Source organism: Drosophila novamexicana, unplaced genomic scaffold, assembly GCF_003285875.2.
Source record: "Drosophila novamexicana strain 15010-1031.04,08,12 unplaced genomic scaffold, DnovRS2.1 tig00000986-arrow-arrow-pilon, whole genome shotgun sequence".
Lineage (NCBI taxonomy): Eukaryota > Metazoa > Arthropoda > Insecta > Diptera > Drosophilidae > Drosophila > Drosophila novamexicana.
In genome coordinates this window covers 290,064-309,010 of record NW_020824835.1, presented here as the reverse complement: position 1 = coordinate 309,010, position 18,947 = coordinate 290,064, and the positions used below count along the sequence as shown (strand labels likewise).

The following is an 18,947-nucleotide window of genomic DNA, read 5'->3' as shown; positions in this document are numbered from 1 at the left end:
GTACTGAACAAAAATATATATATACTTTATGGGGTCGGAGATGTCTCCTTCTATGCGTTACACATTTTATGGCAAAATTATAATACCCTCTGCAAGGGTATAAAAACATATACCAACCAGCAGAGTCCATTGCCATAATGTTTTACGTTAGTTTCAGTTAGAATACTCACACTTGCATTATATAAAGCGTCTCAAAACGCTTGGGATTTTGAAAAGGTTTATCTTGGGATTTATATAAGGATCTAAATTAAATCCAGATATTCAACAGAAATGGTAGGACACGCTGTCGTTTTTCAACTAAAACATATCCAGCCAAAACGCCAAGAACGCTTTCAATTGATTTTAGGTCGGACGATTAAGGCAAAGGAGCTCATTACCCAGAACGCCCACGTTTGCCAAATTCTGTGAATAGGTGCATTCTCCAGCATAAAGATATGCGTCCCCTTCTATTTGTCTCTAAAATTGACAAGAAGCTACTTTCTAGTACATTTGCAAGCTGTGTTCTGTCAAAAATATCGTTATGCTTAGTGCAATTTCTTATCAATTGAACACCTTTAATAAATACGCTTTCAATGACAAATTTTGGATTTTCCTTCAAAATCATCCAATTCTCATAAGCAGGCTCTAAAATAAATTCGAAATTGTAAAAGTAGTACAATTGAACCCAAATACACCCACATAAGACGCTTGTGTCACAGTCAAAATCAAAGTACAGCACCTTATTTTTAGAACCTGTCTCTTAAATTTTTATGCAGCTTGAACTTTCATCTCCAAAACTATGTTTCCCAATTATTGCTTTCGAAAGCCTCCCAATGATTTCGGCTATGATTTATTGTACATGCCAAAAAGTAGCTATAACAGCAGCTCCCAACAATCTAATCGTCCTGAGCCCCAGTCCCATTCACGCTCCCGGACACGGTCGTCGCGGCAAGGCACAAAACTGTGCTGTGATGATCTTATTTCTCTGCAGGCTCTCCAGGAGCACAATGAGAGATTGCGTCATTCACACGGCCTGAAATCTCGGTCACGAACGCCCGCACGCACTGTGGAGTTTCGCCTGCCTCCGATTGAGAAGCACCGATACAGGGAGGCGACTATGCCACTAAGGGAAAGTGCAGGCATGGAGTCAGCTGAACGGGAATACCATCAGAAGCAGCAAAAACTACAACAGCAACAGGAACCCTCTCCTTCAAGTGACATGCCATCCAGTGCCTCTGATTCTAATCGTGTAATGCAAGAGTCCTGCACGGACTTTTTCAACATAATCTACGAGAATGTCTTGGAGGCAGTGCATGGCGCCGTCGAGCACATGGTAAATAAGCACTTTGAGGAGATCCTTACCAGGATGGATCAGCTATCCGCGGACATCACGCATCAGGAGGCTTTCTTGAAGCAACTCAATGCTGATTTGATGGGCAGTAAGTGAAATAAATTATTCTATATATAAAGATTTCTATTCGAAAACCGAACCTCAGAAATTGGCGAACAAAATGAGACAAGTCTCAATCAGTTTAAGTTCGTTGCCCAGATGCTCATCGACAATCAGACGATTTTCTATCGGGCACTGAGCCACCAGCGGCGGTCAAAACAGCATTGCAAAGAGGAGCGAGAGGAGCGGGAAGACCGGTTTGAAGAAAAAAGTAGTGCCAGCTCGGATCGTGCACAGCGCTTAATGGAAACCTATAATAGGAGACCAGACTCTCAGCCGCAAAAAGTATCGGAGGGTACGTCGCAACAAAGACCGCAGCATCAGCTCTGGCAGCAGCAAGATTCCCGCAGTTTTCCGCAGCAGTCAGCCTGCAAGAGTTGCAATCACCACAAGTCGAGATCTGCAAATTCGGCATCCGCCAAACCAACAATCGTACGTCGTACGGCCAAGGGAATATCTACTGTAAGCATGCCTGATTTGCATCGCTCCTCTTTGTTCCCAACTTCAAGAAGTCCCAACAACAAGTGCAGTGGCCACCACACCCAGCGTTCACCTACGCCCACTCCGTGGACTCAGTTGGGCACTGGGCGACTTGGCAGCCAAGCACAGTCGGGAGCTATCGGATCTAATCGGAAATGCCGCTGTCTTTTCCCATCACCCATGACGACACAGGGACAACCGGTTAGTCCAAGACGAAAGTTACGTAGCTTAAGCAAGACGTTGCAAAGTTTGGATGATATAAGATCCCACAGATAAGCCAATGTTAAACTCAGATTTAAGCATGCACCCAACGTACTGTAGCTGCCAATTGTGTTCTATAGAACTGGAGAAGATTGATGTTTCCATGCACACAATTGGCATCTATAGCTGGTTGACATTATGCCTAATTTGTTTTTAATTCCCGCAAAATTATACATATTACACAAATTTATTGTCGTACAAGTTTTTACATTATTAAACCGAATTATTCAAAATTCTCAAGAATTTTAATGAAAATTTGCTAAAAAGTAAAATTATAGTATGTGGAATAACATGAAAAACAAAGGGTGGCATTATTACTTTAAGGCATTGACTATTATTATCTATTCACAAAGTGAATTATAAAAGTAGGTTCTTAGCTCAGAAATATCAAAATCCCGGAAGCTGAGACAAAACGTGTTGGCAAAGGAAAAGTATAAGCTTTAAAAATAATTAGCTTCTGAATACGGCAATGAAGACTGTGAAACTACGGAACTTATTTCACCCAAATTGGAACTGTCTGAGCTCTAATCCAAGCGCTCACCGATTACTGATCTTTTCTTCAGCTCTACGGTCTCATAATAACTATTTTTGAGCATAAGCCGTTGAACAAACGGAGCTAAGAGCTGCGTGTCCACAGAATTAATATCCTGACGCCCAAAGATAAACGTAGCTAAGTTTGAAAGAACAATATTTAAGGAAGCGCCAGTCAACGTGTACAATAAGAAAGAAATATGGTATATAGATGAGCCGCTGTGTGGTTCACTGTAAAAAAAAAATATGACTATCAAGGAAAATATTTTTGGTTCGCTACTTACTATTCCGCTGTTGAGTTTAGATAGCGATTCATATCAAACTCATAGTCACAATGCTCCACAGAAACTGGCAGCTTGGTATGACGAAATGAGCCGCTCACATTTGCAATTTGTGCATTGACCGTTATCCAAGCCATAATAGCAAATGATAGAACGCTGCTTAAAAACATGCTCTAAAAAAATATGAAAAACGTTAATATATAAATAATCGAGGCATGTTAATGAAAGAGGAACCACCTTCTCGCCCACCCAGGGCATTAACATGCCCACGGTAAAGATGCCTAGCATGGGACCGTATAAGCTGGACTGTAGTGTGGCCGACAGCTGCAGCACCATGCCCAGATGCTCAACCACATAGACCATAAATATAGAACTAATGCCAAATACAATCACCACCAGACGCATTATCAATGCTACTGTGCGCTCAGTCATGGGCTTAGTGCGCATACGTGGCTTAACGAAGTCCTCCAGTATGACGGCCGCCAAAGAGTTGAGCAGCGTTGAGAGCGAGCTTAGAGCAGCGCTGAATACGGCGGAGACGAACATACCCGGCAGTCCAGGCACAACGCCAAGCACGCGCATAACCATCAGCGGCACCAGCTGATCCCGACGTCCAGCCAGCTGTACAAAAAGATGAAAAATAGCAAAAATCTTTTAGCATTCAAGAAGATATTATACTCACTCCCGTGGTCATTGGATCGCAATCATAATACGTGGCATAGCACACCAGACCCACATAGACACAGCTCATATAGAGTAGAATCAACCCAATGCTAAAGGTGAAGAGTGTTTGCTGGATATGCTTTAAAGAGGGTAAGCTCATAAAACGCTGTATGGTGGCTTGATTGATCGAGGTGTTCTGCAGCTTGAAGAAAGTACCGCCTACAAACACCGAAAAGACGCTCATGCGCACTGTTGGGTCCAGACTCCAGCTTCGGAATAAATACGCACAGCTGGCAATTGACTTAAGACTTTAACCCAGTTTTAAGACTACTCACTCAGGCACATTGAGCCGACCGCCCTCCAAATTACGCTGCCAGACTACACCTAGCCCGCCGAGATCCAGGGTACCCTTGATCATAATGATCACCAGTGAGCCATACATAATAACACTTTGTACCACATCCGTCCAGACGACGCCTTTAATGCCTCCGACAGTGGTATAGAAGGTGCAAATGGCGATCACAATTGGTGTTATGGTATGCACTCCAATGCCACTGACTTGATTGAAGGTTAGCGCGGGCACGTACACCGCAATGGGCAGCCAAATTATCTGAAAAGGGAAAAGTCCTAAGGTAATCCTTAGTTAGACATTTTTAAGAGGCTCTCACTTACCGCCTTGAGCACAAAGAGTGAGGCCCCAAATACACGCATGCGTCGGCTGAAACGTCTCTCAAAGTACTGAAAGAGTGAGTGTGTGTAAGTATTTTTGTATTGACCAGGTGGAAAATTTGTGTATTGACAACCTCAAGAAAATACTCTGGGCATTTAACGGAACCAGCTGTAAGTTATTAGGTTAACGGTGTCAGGATTAAAATATGGAACAGTACAAGTCTTAAAACTAATATAAAACTTCAAGGACTGCGTTTGTAATTATGATATTTATTGATCAACAAGGTTAGAAATTCTTTAGGAAGCTTGATTACGTTTAGGAATTTGATCCATCTCATCCAATTTCGGTTGCGTTAACGATTCGTGCAGCTTCAATTGATTTTGCCCTTCATCATCGCTGGAAACGCTCTCATACTCCCCATACCAATACTTGTGCAGGACTGGCGAAACCAGCTCCTTGTCCACAAGGCGTACATCCTGCTTTCCAAAGTAAAGCGTAGCCAACAGCGAACAGCGAACCGTTCCTAAAGAACCAATCAAAGTGTACCACAAAAACGAGATCTCATGTAAGCTGTGACTTTTGTCATCGTGAGTATTCCTATATAAAGAAGTCACATATTAAATGGAGGTCTTCTTAAGCGCTATAACGCGGGGCAATAACATACGCGCTGCTGGGGGTATTCCAGTTGGTGTACACCTTGAAGCTGTAGTCACAATCCTCCACGGAAACAGGTTTCATGTGAAAGTTCATTTGGCCGGTGGCTATGGCAATCTGGGCACGCACAACAATGTAGCATGTAAAGGTGGTGGCTATCGAAATGCCGGTTAGCAAGCTCTGCAATAGGAAAGATGCTCATGCGTAGTTGCTTAGGTCATTCATTCAAATCAAACCTCTGTTCGAACAAATGGCAACAGCATGCCAACTGAGAATGCGCCAAGCAATGGACCACAGGTGATTGCACCCACGGTGGAGGAGAGCTGCATGAGCATGCCCAATTTCTGCACTATTGGGACACTTGCCATTGAGATAAGCCCAAAGACAACAACCACGCCTCTGAGAACATAGGCAGTCTGCCGCTCAGTCAATGGGCGATTGCGATATGGCTCGACAAAGTCCTTGAGCACTACCGCTGAGAGACAATTGAGTTCCGTGGATAGTGAGCTAAGTGCAGCACTAAACACACCTGCGACAAACAGACCAACGATTCCGGGAACTACGCCAGCACTTTGCATAACATACAACGGTATCACCTGATCCTTGGCGCGTGCCAGCTGCGAAGGAAATAAAAGTAATATACATTTTATCTTGCGTCACCGATTGTCCTACTCACGCCCGTGGTTATGGGATCACAATGATAATATGCGGCAAAGGCGAGCATTCCAATATAAATACACATGGCCATGACAAGTAAAAAGCCTATAAGGGATATCAAAAGTGCCTGCTTGACCGCCTTCAAGTTGGGCAAGGTCAGAAAACGCTGGACTGCGGCCTGATTTATGCTATTGGCTTGCAGCTTAAAGAAGGTGCCACCAACAAACAAGGCAAAAACGCTCATGCGAACCGTTGGGTCAAATGTCATGCTGGAATTTAAATACAAACTTAAAAGAGAGATTCTAATGTAGTTAAAATATACTTACTCGGGGGCCACCAAACGATCAAATTGACGATTACGTTCTAGAACAACAGCCAAACCACCCAAATCGTGAGTGCCTTTTATAATTACAAAACCTAAGGCACCGACCATGACAGCTCCTTGTATAACATCTGTCCAAACAACGCCCTTAATGCCACCCTATATGAAAGTAATAAAGCATCGGATTAAATTAAGTCTCTGAAACAACTGCTAATAATCGTTCTACTTACAATGCTGGTATAAATGATGCATATGAGACTGGTCAGTGGAACGATCGTGTGAACACTGATGCCGGAAACTAAAAATAACCAAAAGAAAGTAAAACAATTTAAAGAAAGGGCTCGACTTTCACTACATGAGGTAAATAAGTTAGTCACAGATGCAAGACATTTTATACCTATGGTATTATTTTAAATATTTATTTACATTACACAAAACTCACCTTGATTCAATGTAAGTGCAGGCACATAAATGCAAATGGGTTGCCAAAGTATCTATACAAGAGCCAATTATGTATATTGACACTTAATATACAAATAAAGAGACAATTTGAATACTCACGTTCATAAGCACAAATAGACATGATCCAAAGATGCGTATGCGTCGATCAAAACGTTTCTCAAAGTACTGCATTGTAAGCACGGCAAAGAAAAATAATATATAAAATTTAAAAAGTAACGTAGTATCATGAATATGTAATGAAATATCATGTTAAATGCCGGACAGTCACAAAATAAAAACTCCCCCTGAAAAAACAAAACAAGAATTTATTTGTGAATAGTTGATTTCTTTTTTATTTGAGTTCTTCTTGATCAAGATATGCCGTCTATTACTTGACCTCAGCTTGAGCCTTACCAGCTATTCCTAGTAATTGAAAGTCTCTAGGCATTAAACGGAACCAGCTGTCAGTTGTTAGGTTAACGTAGTAAGGATTTAACATGGGACAGTACAAATTTTAGGACTAACATAAAACTACAAAATTTGTTGTTGTATTCATTATATTTTTTGTATTCAAGATAATTAAGAATTAGGGCTTATACCCTCTAGGAAGTTTGAAGATAGTTATGTATTTTCTCTATCTCATCCCATTTCGGTTGCGTTAACGATTCGTGCAGCTTCAGTTACTTCTTCTCTTCATCATCGTTGGCAACGTTCTCATACTCCCCATACCAATACTTGTGCAGGACTGGCGAAACCAGCTCCTTATCCACAAGGCGTACATCCTGCTTCCCAAAGTAAAGCGTAGCCAACAGCGAAAAGAGAACCGTTCCTAAAGAACCAATCAAAGTGTACCACAAAAACGAGATCTCATGTAAGCTGTGACTTTTGTCCTCGTGAGTATTCCTATATAAAGAAAAAAGATATTCAATATTAAATGTATTAAATTATTAGATTAATAAAGTCTTCTTCAGCAGCAGAGCTCGGAGCAATAACATACGCGCTGCTGGGGATATTCCAGTTAGCATGCACCTCGAAGCTGTAGTCACAATCTTCCACGGAAACGGGTTTCATGGGAAAGGTCATTTGACCAGTAGCCATTGCAATCTGAGCACGAACAACAATGTAGGATATGAAAGTGGTGGCCACCGAAATACCAGTCAACAAACTCTGAAAAAATAAAAGAAAAAAGCCGTAATTCCTTAGGTAATTAAATAGGAAGACCCCAATCAAACCTCTGTTCGAACAAAAGGCAACAGCATGCCAACTGAGAATGCGCCAAGCAATGGACCACAGGTGATTGCACCCACGGTGGAGGAGAGCTGCATGAGCATGCCCAATTTCTGCACTATTGGGACACTTGCCATTGAGATAAGCCCAAAGACAACAACCACGCCTCTGAGAACATAGGCAGTCTGCCGCTCAGTCAATGGGCGATTGCGATATGGCTCGACAAAGTCCTTGAGCACCACCGCTGAGAGGGAGTTGAGTGCGGTGGAAAGAGAGCTAAGTGCAGCGCTAAACACCCCTGCGACAAATAGACCCACTATTCCAGGCACGACGCCAGCACTTTGCATAACATACAACGGTATTACCTGATCCTTGGCGTGTGCCAGCTGCGAAGGAAATAAAGGAAAGATAAAAGTAAGATATCTTTCTTCATGCAGTAGCAATTGTGCTACTCACGCCCGTGCTTATGGGATCACAATGATAATATGCGGCAAAGGCGAGCATTCCAATATAAATACACATGGCCATGACGAGTATAAAGCCTGTGAGGGAAAGCAGAAGTGCCTGCTTGACCGCCTTAAAGTTGGGCAAGGTTAGGAAACGCTGGACTGCGGTCTGATTTATGCAATTGGCCTGCAGCTTAAAGAAGGCGCCACCAACAAACAAGGCAAAAACGCCCATCCGAGCCGTTGGATCAAATGTCATGCTGTAAATTTAAAGACAAGCATTAATGGAGACACCGCGATATTTAACAAGTTCGACTTAAATAGTGTAAAGTGTTCTACTGAAAATACATGGAACCCAGGGTCGAGTTGCCGCTACAAACATTATCGATTTCTTTTTTACATACATACACAAAAACCGCCGCCCGGCGAGCAGCTTACGCAACAGCTTAGCATCGGTGATTATTATTATTCTTATGAAATTTTCAGACCATTCAAATATATTTAAATATTTAAGACGGAAACTATATTACCGAAAATGCGAAAATGCGGCTATTCAGAGATGAAATATTTTGAACCTTTGTATATAATACGAGAGTCTTCATAACAAATTATAGGTCTCTACCTCTTAAAATCTCGAAAATATGCTAAAAAATTAAAATATGCGGACAGGCAGGCAGACGGACATGGCTAAATGGAATTGACTATTATTAATGCTGACCAAGAATATTTATACTTTATGGGGTTGTAAATGCTTCGCTTTCTGCCATTTGTACAAAACCATTATACGCGTTTTACCCAATTTCAAAGGTTTTAAAGTATATACATATATGAATATATAAATATACATAAATGACTTACTCGGGACCCACCAAACGATCAAATTGACGATTACGTTCTAGAACAACAGCCAAACCACCCAAATCGTGAGTGCCTTTTATAATGACAAAACCCATGGCTCCAACCATGACAGCTCCTTGTATAACATCTGTCCAAACAACGCCCTTAATGCCACCCTATATGAAAGTAATAAAGCATCGGATTAAATTAAGTCTCTGAAACAACTGCTAATAATCGTTCTACTTACAATGCTGGTATAAATGATGCATATGAGACTGGTCAGTGGAACGATCGTGTGAACACTGATGCCGGAAACTAAAAATAACCAAAAGAAAGTAAAACAATTTAAAGAAAGGGCTCGACTTTCACTACATGAGGTAAATAAGTTAGTCACAGATGCAAGACATTTTATACCTATGGTATTATTTTAAATATTTATTTACATTACACAAAACTCACCTTGATTCAATGTAAGTGCAGGCACATAAATGCAAATGGGTTGCCAAAGTATCTATACAAGAGCCAATTATGTATATTGACACTTAATATACAAATAAAGAGACAATTTGAATACTCACGTTCATAAGCACAAATAGACATGATCCAAAGATGCGAATGCGTCGATCAAAGCGTCTCTCAAAGTACTACATTGTAAGCACGGCAAAGAAAACAAATATATAAAATTAAAAAAGTAACGTCATGTCATGAAGAATCTAATGTAATGTCAAAAGTTCTTATTAAACGCCGGACAGTTACAAAATAAAAAACATCTAAGGAAAAACAAAAAAGGAATTTATTTTTTAATATTTAAGTTTGTTTTTTAATTGATTTCCTTATTAAGGCATGCTGTCTCTGCCTCGACATCAGCTTGAGCCTTACGCCTAAACATCTCTTCCAAGTCTATAACCTGATAATGTTTTTTAGGCAAAAATCGACGCATGCAGGGAGTAATTAAAGCTGGATCCATTTGAGATACATCCTGCCAGCCAAACACTAAACTGGCCAGAAGGGCAACCATAGTACAAATAAAGCCGCCTGCGGCTGTGTACCAGAAAAATGACAAATGATATATATTGCGATCTGTCGAAGGACTGCAAATAAAAATAGAAAGAAATATATTTTTGTGTTCCTTTTTTTTAGCATATTATGTCCACCTGTACTCATGCAGGGTGCGCCAGACAGTATCGTTATCATAACAATATTCACAGCCTGACACTGAGACAGGCATCTTTGGGTACCGAATCTCGCCGTTCATTAGCGCTAGCTGTGCCTTCACGCAGATCCAAGCTAAGGCAACAAAGGAAACCAAGCTGCCCGTTAAAACACTCTAAAAAATGCAATCCATTAGGCGGGTCTTTAAGGTCGCAGATTGAAAGAAGCTAACTTTAGCATTCACCCAGGGCAGGCACACGCCCATCGCATAAATTCCTAGCAGCGGTCCCATAGATACAGCCGAAGTGGTGGTAGCCAACTGCACAACCATGCCCAGCTTCTCCACAACATTGACCAGGCCCATGCAGCAGGTGCCAAAAAAGACGACAATGGCGCGCAGCAGAAATGCGGTTTGGCGCTCCGTTAGGGGCTTCTTAAGCAACGGACGTACCACATCCTGTGAGATCACGCATGCCATTGAATTAAGTCCTGTGGAAAGCGAGCTCAAGGCGGCGCTAAACACGCCAGCTACAAAGAGTCCTGGCAGACCAGGCCACGAGCCCAAGGTGCGCATCATAAGCAGCGAAGGCAACTGATCGCTGGCCTTGGCAAGCTGAATAAAACGCATAAGAGAAAGTAAATAGCTGATGGATTTCAGATCACCTTGGTGCTGATGGGATCACAGTCGTGGTAAACAGCATAAGTCACCAGGCCCATGTAGCTGCAGCAGCTCAATAGGAATATGAGGAGTATGGTAAATAAAAGCATGGATTGCTTAGCATGTTTATAGCTGGGCAGCGATAAAAACCGTTGTATTGACACTTGGTTGACATCGGAAGATTGTATTTTGTGCAAAGTGCCGCCCACAATAACAGACAGCATTGAGAGGCGAACGGTGGGATCCCAGGTCCATCTGTAAATAGTTAAGGTCATATAGAATTTGCCTAATAAATTTAAACGAAACACTTACTCCGGTGCATTGAGACGTCCGCTCTCCCAATTCCGCTGCAACACCACGTTCAGGCCGCCCACATCGTAGGTGCCCTTTATGCATACTGCCAAAATTGAACCATACATAACAAAACTCTGGATGACATCTGTCCAAATGACTGCCTTTAAGCCGCCCTGAAATACCGAAAATTTCAATGTGAGCTATTACATAAACAGGTCATAATTTAATCAAAGCTTACCACACACGTGTAGAAGGTGCAGATTATGCAGACAATGGGCGTAATAACATGGATGCTCGTGCCAGTCACTGCAATCGTTTAACTATAGCTTCATAGCCAGAAACTAAGACGAAACTCACCTTGATTATAGGTGATGGCAGGCACATAGAGGGCCACAGGTAGCCAAAGCATCTGTATATAACATTTTAATAATTATTATTGTAGAGCTTATTGTAATATCTGATATATTTAAATACTTGCCATGCCCACAATAAACAGCATTGAGCCGAAGTTTCGAATGCTGCCACCATAGCGCAGCTCAAAGTACTACATATAATTATATTATAATTAAGTTAGAGGAATTATAAATACTTATTAATAAATAATGAATTTCCAATTATTTACAAGGTACATATTTAGCAAGAATGTATAAATGGCGCATGTTAGTGACAGTCCAATAAACAAAAAAATGGAAAACCAAAAAAAAAATTATATTGACAGTTTGGTTTGGCGTTTGGCAAAGCTGCAGTCAAACACGGCGTATACTTAATCGAAACTTTTATTACAACTCTTAAGTCGTCAGCACATGCTATATTATGTAGAAATTCTATTCGCCAGACTTTACTAAGGACTCATTAGTCTCCACACTGGCATATTTGCGTCTATAAAAACGTCGCATGCACGGCGCCAGCAGCTCAACATCCACATCCTCAAGCGCAACACGTCCAAATATAAAGCTCGAAAGATGGCCAAAAGTAATGCCGACAATAGCCGCGAAGAGTGTGTAGTTCATAAAGGATATATGATAGATTTGCTGGAAAAAGCTAAGCGAACTTTGAAAGCAAGATATTTGTCAGTAATAACTAATTCAGTTAATGCTCATGCCTGCTACTTACGCCGGGTCAGTGGCAGTCACAGTGGCATTTTTGGGCGTCATTAACGGCAATTCGTACTGGTAATCGCAGCCTTCGATGCTAACGGGCTTGCTTTCATTTTGCATCTCACCAGAATTGCTAGCCAGCTGGGCATTAGTGCACAGCCAGGTCATAAAGATAAAGGAGCAAAGGGCACCGGATAGAGCGCTCTGTAAAGCAAGCAATAAGAAGCATATATTTATATCCAAAAATGTTTTCAATAACCAAATCCAATACAAACTTTTGCATTTAGCCGCGGACACAGCATGCCCATTACAAAGAGCGCCAACGATGGACCCTGTGTCACCGAACTCAGCATCATGAACAACTGAACCATATGTGTGCCCATACGCTCCACCACGAAAACCAAGGCAACGCTCACGATGCCAATAATAACTGTGCAGAGGCGCATAGTGATGCCCGTTTGACGTTCGGTTAAGGGCTTCCTGCAAAGCGGCTTGATATAATCCTCGAGAGAGACGGCGGCCAGGGAATTGAGCGCCGTGGACAATGAGCTAAGCGCTGCGCTAAACACGCCAGCTATGAACATACCGCACACACCTGGAAATGAGCTCAGCGTATCCATGACAAGCAATGGCACCAGCTGATCCTTGGCTTTGGCCAGCTGCAATTCAGTCCGTTAACTGCGGTTCGACTCATACAGAGTATATATACAAATCACCCACCTTGGTAGTCAATGGATCGCAGTGGTGGTAGGTGGCATAGAGCAGCACGCCATTGTATAGGGTAAGTGAGGTTAAAAGGACTATACCGCTAATAAATAGTAACGACGCTTGCCCCATAGCCTTCACATTGGGCAGCGACATATAGCGCTGTGTTATGATCTGATTACAACCTAAATTGTATGTGGAATGTGCTGTATAGCCCACGAACAAGGCGAATGTAGACATGCGAACCTTGGGATCGAATGTTAATCTATTTGAATATATTAATAGTCGTTAGATAAAAAACAGTTTCAAGTATTAGTGGTGCAAAACTATTGATTGTACTATCGTTATTATTGATTATAGAATTCTGAAATTAAATGTAAGCTATAGTGTTCCACGTCGATTGGTTTTAATCCGTGAAGCAATAATAAAATGAAATCAAATGATAGTACCATACAACGCATTGTGTACCTGTTAAACTATCGATGCATCGAAAAGATTGTGTTGTGTCTCACTTTCGATTATATTCATTTCGAACTATGTCTACAACTAGATATTTTGGATATTGTGACTTCAGCACCGTCAACACCCATTGGAAGAGCGCAACCATCAAAATATTTTAACACTAGTTTAGGACGATGAAGCACTTTATCAAAAGTTTTACAGGGCTAGTACAGATAATAAATTATTCGCATCACGCTTGTTATTATCAAACGTTTTTAAGAACAACGTATAGCTTTTATCAATAGCTTTGCATTATAAGAAAATCTGAACTTAATTGACTATCACCTACTCGGGCCACTCTAGGCGTCCACTGTCCAGATTACGCTGTACGACCACACCCAGACCGCCCACATCGCTGGTGCCCTTAATTACGACAAAGATTACGGCGCCAACCATAATTATGGTTTGAATAACATCCGTCCAGACAACAGCCTTCAAACCACCCACAGTGGTGTAAAATATGCAAACAATGCACACCGCAGGCGTAATGATATGAACATTTATGCCAGTCACTGCAAAGGGGTCAAATCAAGAAATGGTAGAAGTTTTGGACGATCTGATTTGAAACCTACCCTGGTTAAAAGCCAGCGCTGGCATATAGATGACTATTGGCAGCCAAATAAACTAGATTAAATAGTAATTGGTTATCATTTTTTATGGTGGGTCAATTTTTTTGAACTTACTGTGGTTACGGTGAATAGCACCGAGGCAACGAGACGAGTGGTTTTACTGAAGCGCAGCTCAAAGTACTGTAAATATTTTTTGACTTTGTTTTCTTTTTTTATTGCCGCTTTTTATTTCGACAATGCAAACGCACACAAATACAAACACATAAAAGAGCGCACGCACACACATCAAGTAAATGTAGGTAATGGTGCACATACATAATCGAATATTACGCATACGCCATGTAGTCGATATGGCAGAAGCTTATAAGCAACCACTACGTTCGTGTCTGCTGTCCAATACAACAATTGGATTTTGTACACGAAAACAGCTCTTTGTACTCCTATTTAGAATTTGCTGGCACGCGCACGCATATATTTCGCATGACACAACAACAACAATGTCTAAAACAATGCTCGGACTTTTCGTGGAAATTTTGCTACATGACAGGCAAATAACTTGTACACATATTTGTCTGGCGATGGTCTGTGCTTTGTTTTGAAAAATGAAATTTGTAGTCTCTCCTTTGATTTCAGTATCTGTTATATATACTGAATCAGCTTAAATTTCTGACATGCCGAGCTTCTTAAAAAAATAACTATTCTATTAATATTGCAGTGCAAGTTGAAATAGAATATTTACTTACATATTAACATGCGACATAAATCACAATTAAAACTCTCTGACAATCGATAATACTTTTATCGGCTTGGTATGAAACAAATATTATGTAAAATAGAGTATTCAAAAAAATGTATAACAAAAATGACTTCAGTATTCCGAAGTTGTCATACCCTTGCAGATTGCTGATAGCAATTTAAACTTATTTTTCTTATACATAAGACCATTAAAATTGCGTGCAAAACTTATTTTGTGAATAATTTGTTTTATAAAACTATATGATATATGAAATGACATTTGTTTTATAATTCAATTATTTAACATAAATCTAAAAACCAGTTTTCAAATTTTAATTGAATCGAACCAAACGAAAATATATTTTTAATGGAATTCGGGTTTGGAAATTATTCAATAATTCTAACACTCTTTATGCAAGGGTATTCAAAAATAAATAGACCGCGATTAAACACAAACCAGACAACGTTCAACTCACCTCATAAGTGGAAGTCAATTGTAGATTGCAGAAAACAGGCAAAAAGATATACCACGATATAAGTCCCGATATGACCAGTGTAATGAGTATAAAGGCATATTGGGTACCATAAACATAGATCTCCGTTGAGGTGCCCAGCAATGAAATGCCCGAAACAAAACTATATAAAGATAATTAATAAAAATTATTTTAAAATATATAAGCAACATTTATAACACAAACTAATTAAAATTATCTAAAAATTATTAATAAAGTATTGTATTAAATTGTGGTGTTAAATTCTCAATTATAAAATTTTATTTTCCTTTAATCTTGTTGCCAAAAAAATGGAAATCGTTGAAGTTCCCAACAATATTGCCTGTCTGAGCAGCGACATGCGAGCAACTTTTCAAATCTTTTGACATATATTTCATAATCATAATTTCAATCTGCTGATTAATGTCCACAACAACAATCACCATACAATTCAGCCCCAAAACATATGCACTGCCCCAAGCCTTAGCTGTGCCAACAGAAAAGTTTTTTGCAGCCAAAATACCATTAAAAGTTGATAACAAGTGGCGTTGAAGTATGCAGATGCAGGCACAAAATCTACAATATAATGAATTGAAAGGGAGATGAAATAAAAATATAAATAAAAAAAAAAGCATAATGGAACGGCTCAAACGAATCGGCGAGAAAAAGTTGGCGTGTAATTGTAATTCAAAGCACGTCGCCAAAATTTGTTGCAGAAGGCAAACGACTACAGAACAAAATGAACGATAACAATAAAAGGCGTACAAAACAATTGTTGGCGAGGCAAATGATCAAATGTGGACATAAGGAACAGGAGAAACAGAAGAAGTCCTTCATTCATTTTATTTTTCCAGTCATTAATGCGCTGACAATACGCCCAGGACAAAGGCTATGTGCCGCCGAAAGGTGCTTGACCAAACGTGTCAAATATAATGCTCCAAAGGCGTGACACCACCAAGGTCGCCACAAAACAAAAAAGTAATTTTACAAATTTTTTGAGTTTGCGGCTGCCGTAAGTTTAAACAACTTCAATCAGGCTTAGTTCTTGGGTGCCCTGCCTAAGAGCGAAATGAGCTGCTAAATTGTATTCATGCGCCAGATATTTATCAACAAAGTTCTGCAAGTTCCCAGAGTGATATTAAAGAGCATTATCTGCATAATCATCAGCCATAATAAACTTGACCCTGACACTCTATATTGTATTATGTATTATGTATATGGATACATTCTCGCTCAGTTCCCATTCTCTTTGGGGCAATTTACTTAAAGTTTAAATAAAATTCTTTTGTTTGCGCAGACAAACATTGCTGACAAACAGACGCGGCAGAGGCTGGCAGTTTTATGTGATTTTTCTTAGATTACGCATACGCACGGTTAGTCGTGGCCACCTTATGGCAAATCGAGTGAAATTAGGCGCATATTTTTGATTGATTTCTGAAAAAATTTCGATTGGCTAAGCATTTTAATGTGCAGAGACCAATCTATATAATGCATAGCAAACGCTTTTCAATTTCGGCAAGTGTATTGCCAACGGCATTATGCTTCGCTTATCGGGTGTGTTGTTCATGGACTTCTCTTCTCTTATGGAATGTGTTATTGATGGAGAGAGATAGTATAGTGTATATATTTAGTTATAATTGTAAATATAATATATTATTTTTATATTTTTATGTTATACAACATTTATTGTAAACATAATTTGATTTCTTTTTCAGGTAGTTTTCATATAGGTGAAAGGTGGCTTCTTAGATACACAATAGTAATTATTAACTATCATTAATAATTATTAAGCTGACATGTGTAATATATTTGAAAGTGTACAAAGATACATTTATTATTTAATGTTATATATTTTTTATATTTAAATTTTATTGTTATATATTTTTTTCATATTTGCACCAAAAGAATTTTACTCAACTTGTAAAAATGTCATTTTCCAATTATTTAACTTGTTCTTCAAACAAATTAAAGTACCTTGCTTGTGGGAACGATATCAAAGCAATCTGTGCCATAGACAGACACAAATAATGGTCTGTATTCGTGTACTATTCAATTTAAGACAGAATTAAGAAACTGCTTGACCCAACCAATGCAGTGGGCAATCCCATTAGGCTCTGCACGCTCCAGTCAAAGCAATTAAATAGGCCTCGTCTATCCTGTTGCCCCAGAGGAGCCGACGACCCGCATTTACATACAGTTAATATTGCTGTAACTCACCTAGCCACCAGTGACAGCGAGACCGGAAACACTTTCATTTTGCGTCCACCCACCAAGTAATCCAATGCTTCCGAGCCGCGCCGCTCCTCGATGCCAGCAGCGCCGGGGCCATCTTTTTCATCGGCGGGCACTTGGCCCTTTTGCTTTTTCTTCTTCTTCTCGATGAAGCCAAAATAGAAGCCAATTACGGCACAGACCACCAGCATGGCTATGAAAACCAAATAATCAACAATTCCAAAATGTTGCAGTGCGCTGCTTAAATCGCTCACGCTGAGCTTCTCCGTCATGCTGGACGATGATGGCGTTGATAATGTGGTTGTTCCTGTTGCTGGAGCGGCTGTGCTAGTTGTGGTGGTGCTTGCTAAAGCTGCGGCACTTGTTGTTGTTGCTTTTGATGTTGTGCTGCTAATTATGGATTGGACTGTCTGAACAAACGCATTGGCCACAGTCGACGGCGTATCAAGAGTCTCCGCCGCCGCCATTGTCGTGCCCTCCTCCTCAATAGTCGTTGACATAATTCTGTAGACCGCAAGTTGCTTTTATGTGTTTATTTTTATTGACTTCCTGCCGTGTAGCTTTTTTTTTTTTTGCCTAAATGCGCTTAGCTTTGATTACTTTTGTATTAGTTTAGTGGCGCACACATACACACGCACAGATAGAGCTACAATGGCTGTAGGCCACTTCGATTTTTCATTAAGTTTTTCCCACTTGCTTGTGTATCCTAATGACCAGCACTTGCAACCTTGCCACAAGATAAACCTCTTTTGTTATACAGTATTCTAAGTGAGTTGTGACGAAAATATTTTTATTATTATTTTTCTTTAGTTGTAGTAGATTCTTGTAAATTCCTAAGATTCACCACAAATATTTTTTAATTACAAATTAAAGCAAATCAAATCGCATGTTTTATAAGAAAGTAAAATCGCAGGCAACACATAGAACAAATTATTTTACTGTGGCTTAGGAAATAAGCACACAAAACTGTATTATCTTTTAATTGGTTTACTTTAAAAGACATGCACTGCCGATCCTTTCAAATCAGGATAACAATCACAATTAATCAAGCGATCACACAAGTAACACTCACAAGTCGCAACGATAAACTAAACTTAAAGCCTACACGATCCGAGCATCTTTTACGGTTTTGAGATCAGCAATGCTTATCACAGACAATCTCATATTTCATGTAAATCTTATAAGTGCGCCTGTCTGTGTGGGAATGGACTTTAATAACAGATTAGGCGTACGTCTATATTGAATAAATAAATACACACCCCCACTTTCTTGTAGTCTGACGTGTTATATGGAAGTCTTTGTCTGCCATTAGCTTCTAAATTATACGGGCGCCGGGCTAAGATAAAAGTGTAAGTCCGCATTTTTAATATATCCCAGTTTTTTTCCTATCATCATACGTCTTACACGTCAGTCAGGTGTTATGTTGACATTTAGATAACACGTTGATAATTCCGTTTCAGGTGCTTTATTTGTATATAATTAGATGAGTGTTTGGTTTAAACTGGCTGTTGGCAAGATGCTACTGGTTATGATTCCATTAAAAAACATGTGTATGACTGATATCTATGAAATATTCTCACCGTGAAACCCTTACAGAGTTTAAACATTTTTATA

General features: G+C 40.0%; 4 protein-coding genes across 5 annotated transcripts; 1 reads left to right on the top strand and 3 right to left on the bottom strand.

The window, feature by feature from the left end:
- The first annotated feature begins 613 nt into the window (after positions 1 to 613).
- LOC115765635 lies at positions 614 to 2,396 on the top strand. Its single transcript, XM_030709288.1, has 2 exons — positions 614 to 1,418; positions 1,476 to 2,396. The coding sequence occupies exons 1-2, from the start codon at positions 779 to 781 to the stop codon at positions 2,183 to 2,185; spliced, it is 1,350 nt and encodes a 449-aa protein (XP_030565148.1). The 5' UTR covers positions 614 to 778; the 3' UTR covers positions 2,186 to 2,396.
- Positions 2,397 to 2,984: 588 nt separating this feature from the next.
- Positions 2,985 to 4,356, bottom strand: LOC115765599 (sodium-coupled monocarboxylate transporter 1-like). Its single transcript, XM_030709252.1, has 5 exons — positions 4,318 to 4,356; positions 3,981 to 4,255; positions 3,665 to 3,914; positions 3,220 to 3,603; positions 2,985 to 3,155 (listed from the first exon to the last, which is right to left on the bottom strand). Exons 1-5 carry the CDS (start codon positions 4,354 to 4,356, stop codon positions 2,985 to 2,987), a joined length of 1,119 nt encoding a protein of 372 aa, XP_030565112.1.
- Positions 4,357 to 4,603: 247 nt separating this feature from the next.
- On the bottom strand, positions 4,604 to 18,390 carry LOC115765633 (sodium-coupled monocarboxylate transporter 1-like). Of its 2 annotated transcripts, XM_030709285.1 has the most exons (10): positions 17,319 to 18,390; positions 15,087 to 15,246; positions 6,510 to 6,575; positions 6,391 to 6,442; positions 6,179 to 6,246; positions 5,953 to 6,107; positions 5,646 to 5,895; positions 5,206 to 5,586; positions 4,980 to 5,149; positions 4,604 to 4,912 (listed from the first exon to the last, which is right to left on the bottom strand). In XM_030709285.1, the coding sequence occupies exons 1-10, from the start codon at positions 17,831 to 17,833 to the stop codon at positions 4,612 to 4,614; spliced, it is 2,118 nt and encodes a 705-aa protein (XP_030565145.1). In that variant the 5' UTR covers positions 17,834 to 18,390; the 3' UTR covers positions 4,604 to 4,611. The 2 variants fall into 2 exon arrangements, with proteins under 2 accessions (XP_030565145.1, XP_030565146.1); XM_030709286.1 differs by lacking the exons at positions 4,604 to 4,912; positions 4,980 to 5,149; positions 5,206 to 5,586; ... (3 more) ...; positions 6,391 to 6,442; positions 6,510 to 6,575 and adding exons at positions 11,650 to 12,053; positions 12,117 to 12,304; positions 12,376 to 12,759; ... (2 more) ...; positions 13,879 to 13,930; positions 13,990 to 14,055.
- Positions 6,766 to 8,435, bottom strand: LOC115765636 (sodium-coupled monocarboxylate transporter 2-like). Its single transcript, XM_030709289.1, has 4 exons — positions 8,073 to 8,435; positions 7,622 to 8,002; positions 7,387 to 7,556; positions 6,766 to 7,292 (listed from the first exon to the last, which is right to left on the bottom strand). The coding sequence occupies exons 1-4, from the start codon at positions 8,319 to 8,321 to the stop codon at positions 7,070 to 7,072; spliced, it is 1,023 nt and encodes a 340-aa protein (XP_030565149.1). The 5' UTR covers positions 8,322 to 8,435; the 3' UTR covers positions 6,766 to 7,069.
- Positions 18,391 to 18,947: the final 557 nt, after the last annotated feature.

What these genes read in the sequence shown, in the direction of transcription:
- LOC115765636 (XM_030709289.1), bottom strand. Translation starts at nt 8,321, where the DNA reads ATGACATTTGATCCAACGGCTCGGATGGGCGTTTTTGCCTTGTTTGTT. An exon ending in GTGATCCCATAAGCACGGGC is followed by an intron (nt 8,003 to 8,072) that starts GTGAGTAGCACA and finishes TTTCCTTCGCAG; the next exon opens with CTGGCACACGCCAAGGATCA. An exon ending in TGCCTTTTGTTCGAACAGAG is followed by an intron (nt 7,557 to 7,621) that starts GTTTGATTGGGG and finishes TTATTTTTTCAG; the next exon opens with AGTTTGTTGACTGGTATTTC.
- LOC115765633 (XM_030709285.1), bottom strand. Translation starts at nt 17,833, where the DNA reads ATGTCAACGACTATTGAGGAGGAGGGCACGACAATGGCGGCGGCGGAG. An exon ending in AATTGACTTCCACTTATGAG is followed by an intron (nt 6,576 to 15,086) that starts GTGAGTTGAACG and finishes CTTACAATGCAG; the next exon opens with TACTTTGAGAAACGTTTTGA. An exon ending in GTGATCCCATAACCACGGGC is followed by an intron (nt 5,587 to 5,645) that starts GTGAGTAGGACA and finishes TTTCCTTCGCAG; the next exon opens with CTGGCACGCGCCAAGGATCA.
- LOC115765635 (XM_030709288.1), top strand. Translation starts at nt 779, where the DNA reads ATGTTTCCCAATTATTGCTTTCGAAAGCCTCCCAATGATTTCGGCTAT. An exon ending in CAATGCTGATTTGATGGGCA is followed by an intron (nt 1,419 to 1,475) that starts GTAAGTGAAATA and finishes ACCGAACCTCAG; the next exon opens with AAATTGGCGAACAAAATGAG.
- LOC115765599 (XM_030709252.1), bottom strand. Translation starts at nt 4,356, where the DNA reads ATGCGTGTATTTGGGGCCTCACTCTTTGTGCTCAAGGCG. An exon ending in GGTCGGCTCAATGTGCCTGA is followed by an intron (nt 3,915 to 3,980) that starts GTGAGTAGTCTT and finishes TTTATTCCGAAG; the next exon opens with CTGGAGTCTGGACCCAACAG. An exon ending in GCGATCCAATGACCACGGGA is followed by an intron (nt 3,604 to 3,664) that starts GTGAGTATAATA and finishes CTTTTTGTACAG; the next exon opens with CTGGCTGGACGTCGGGATCA.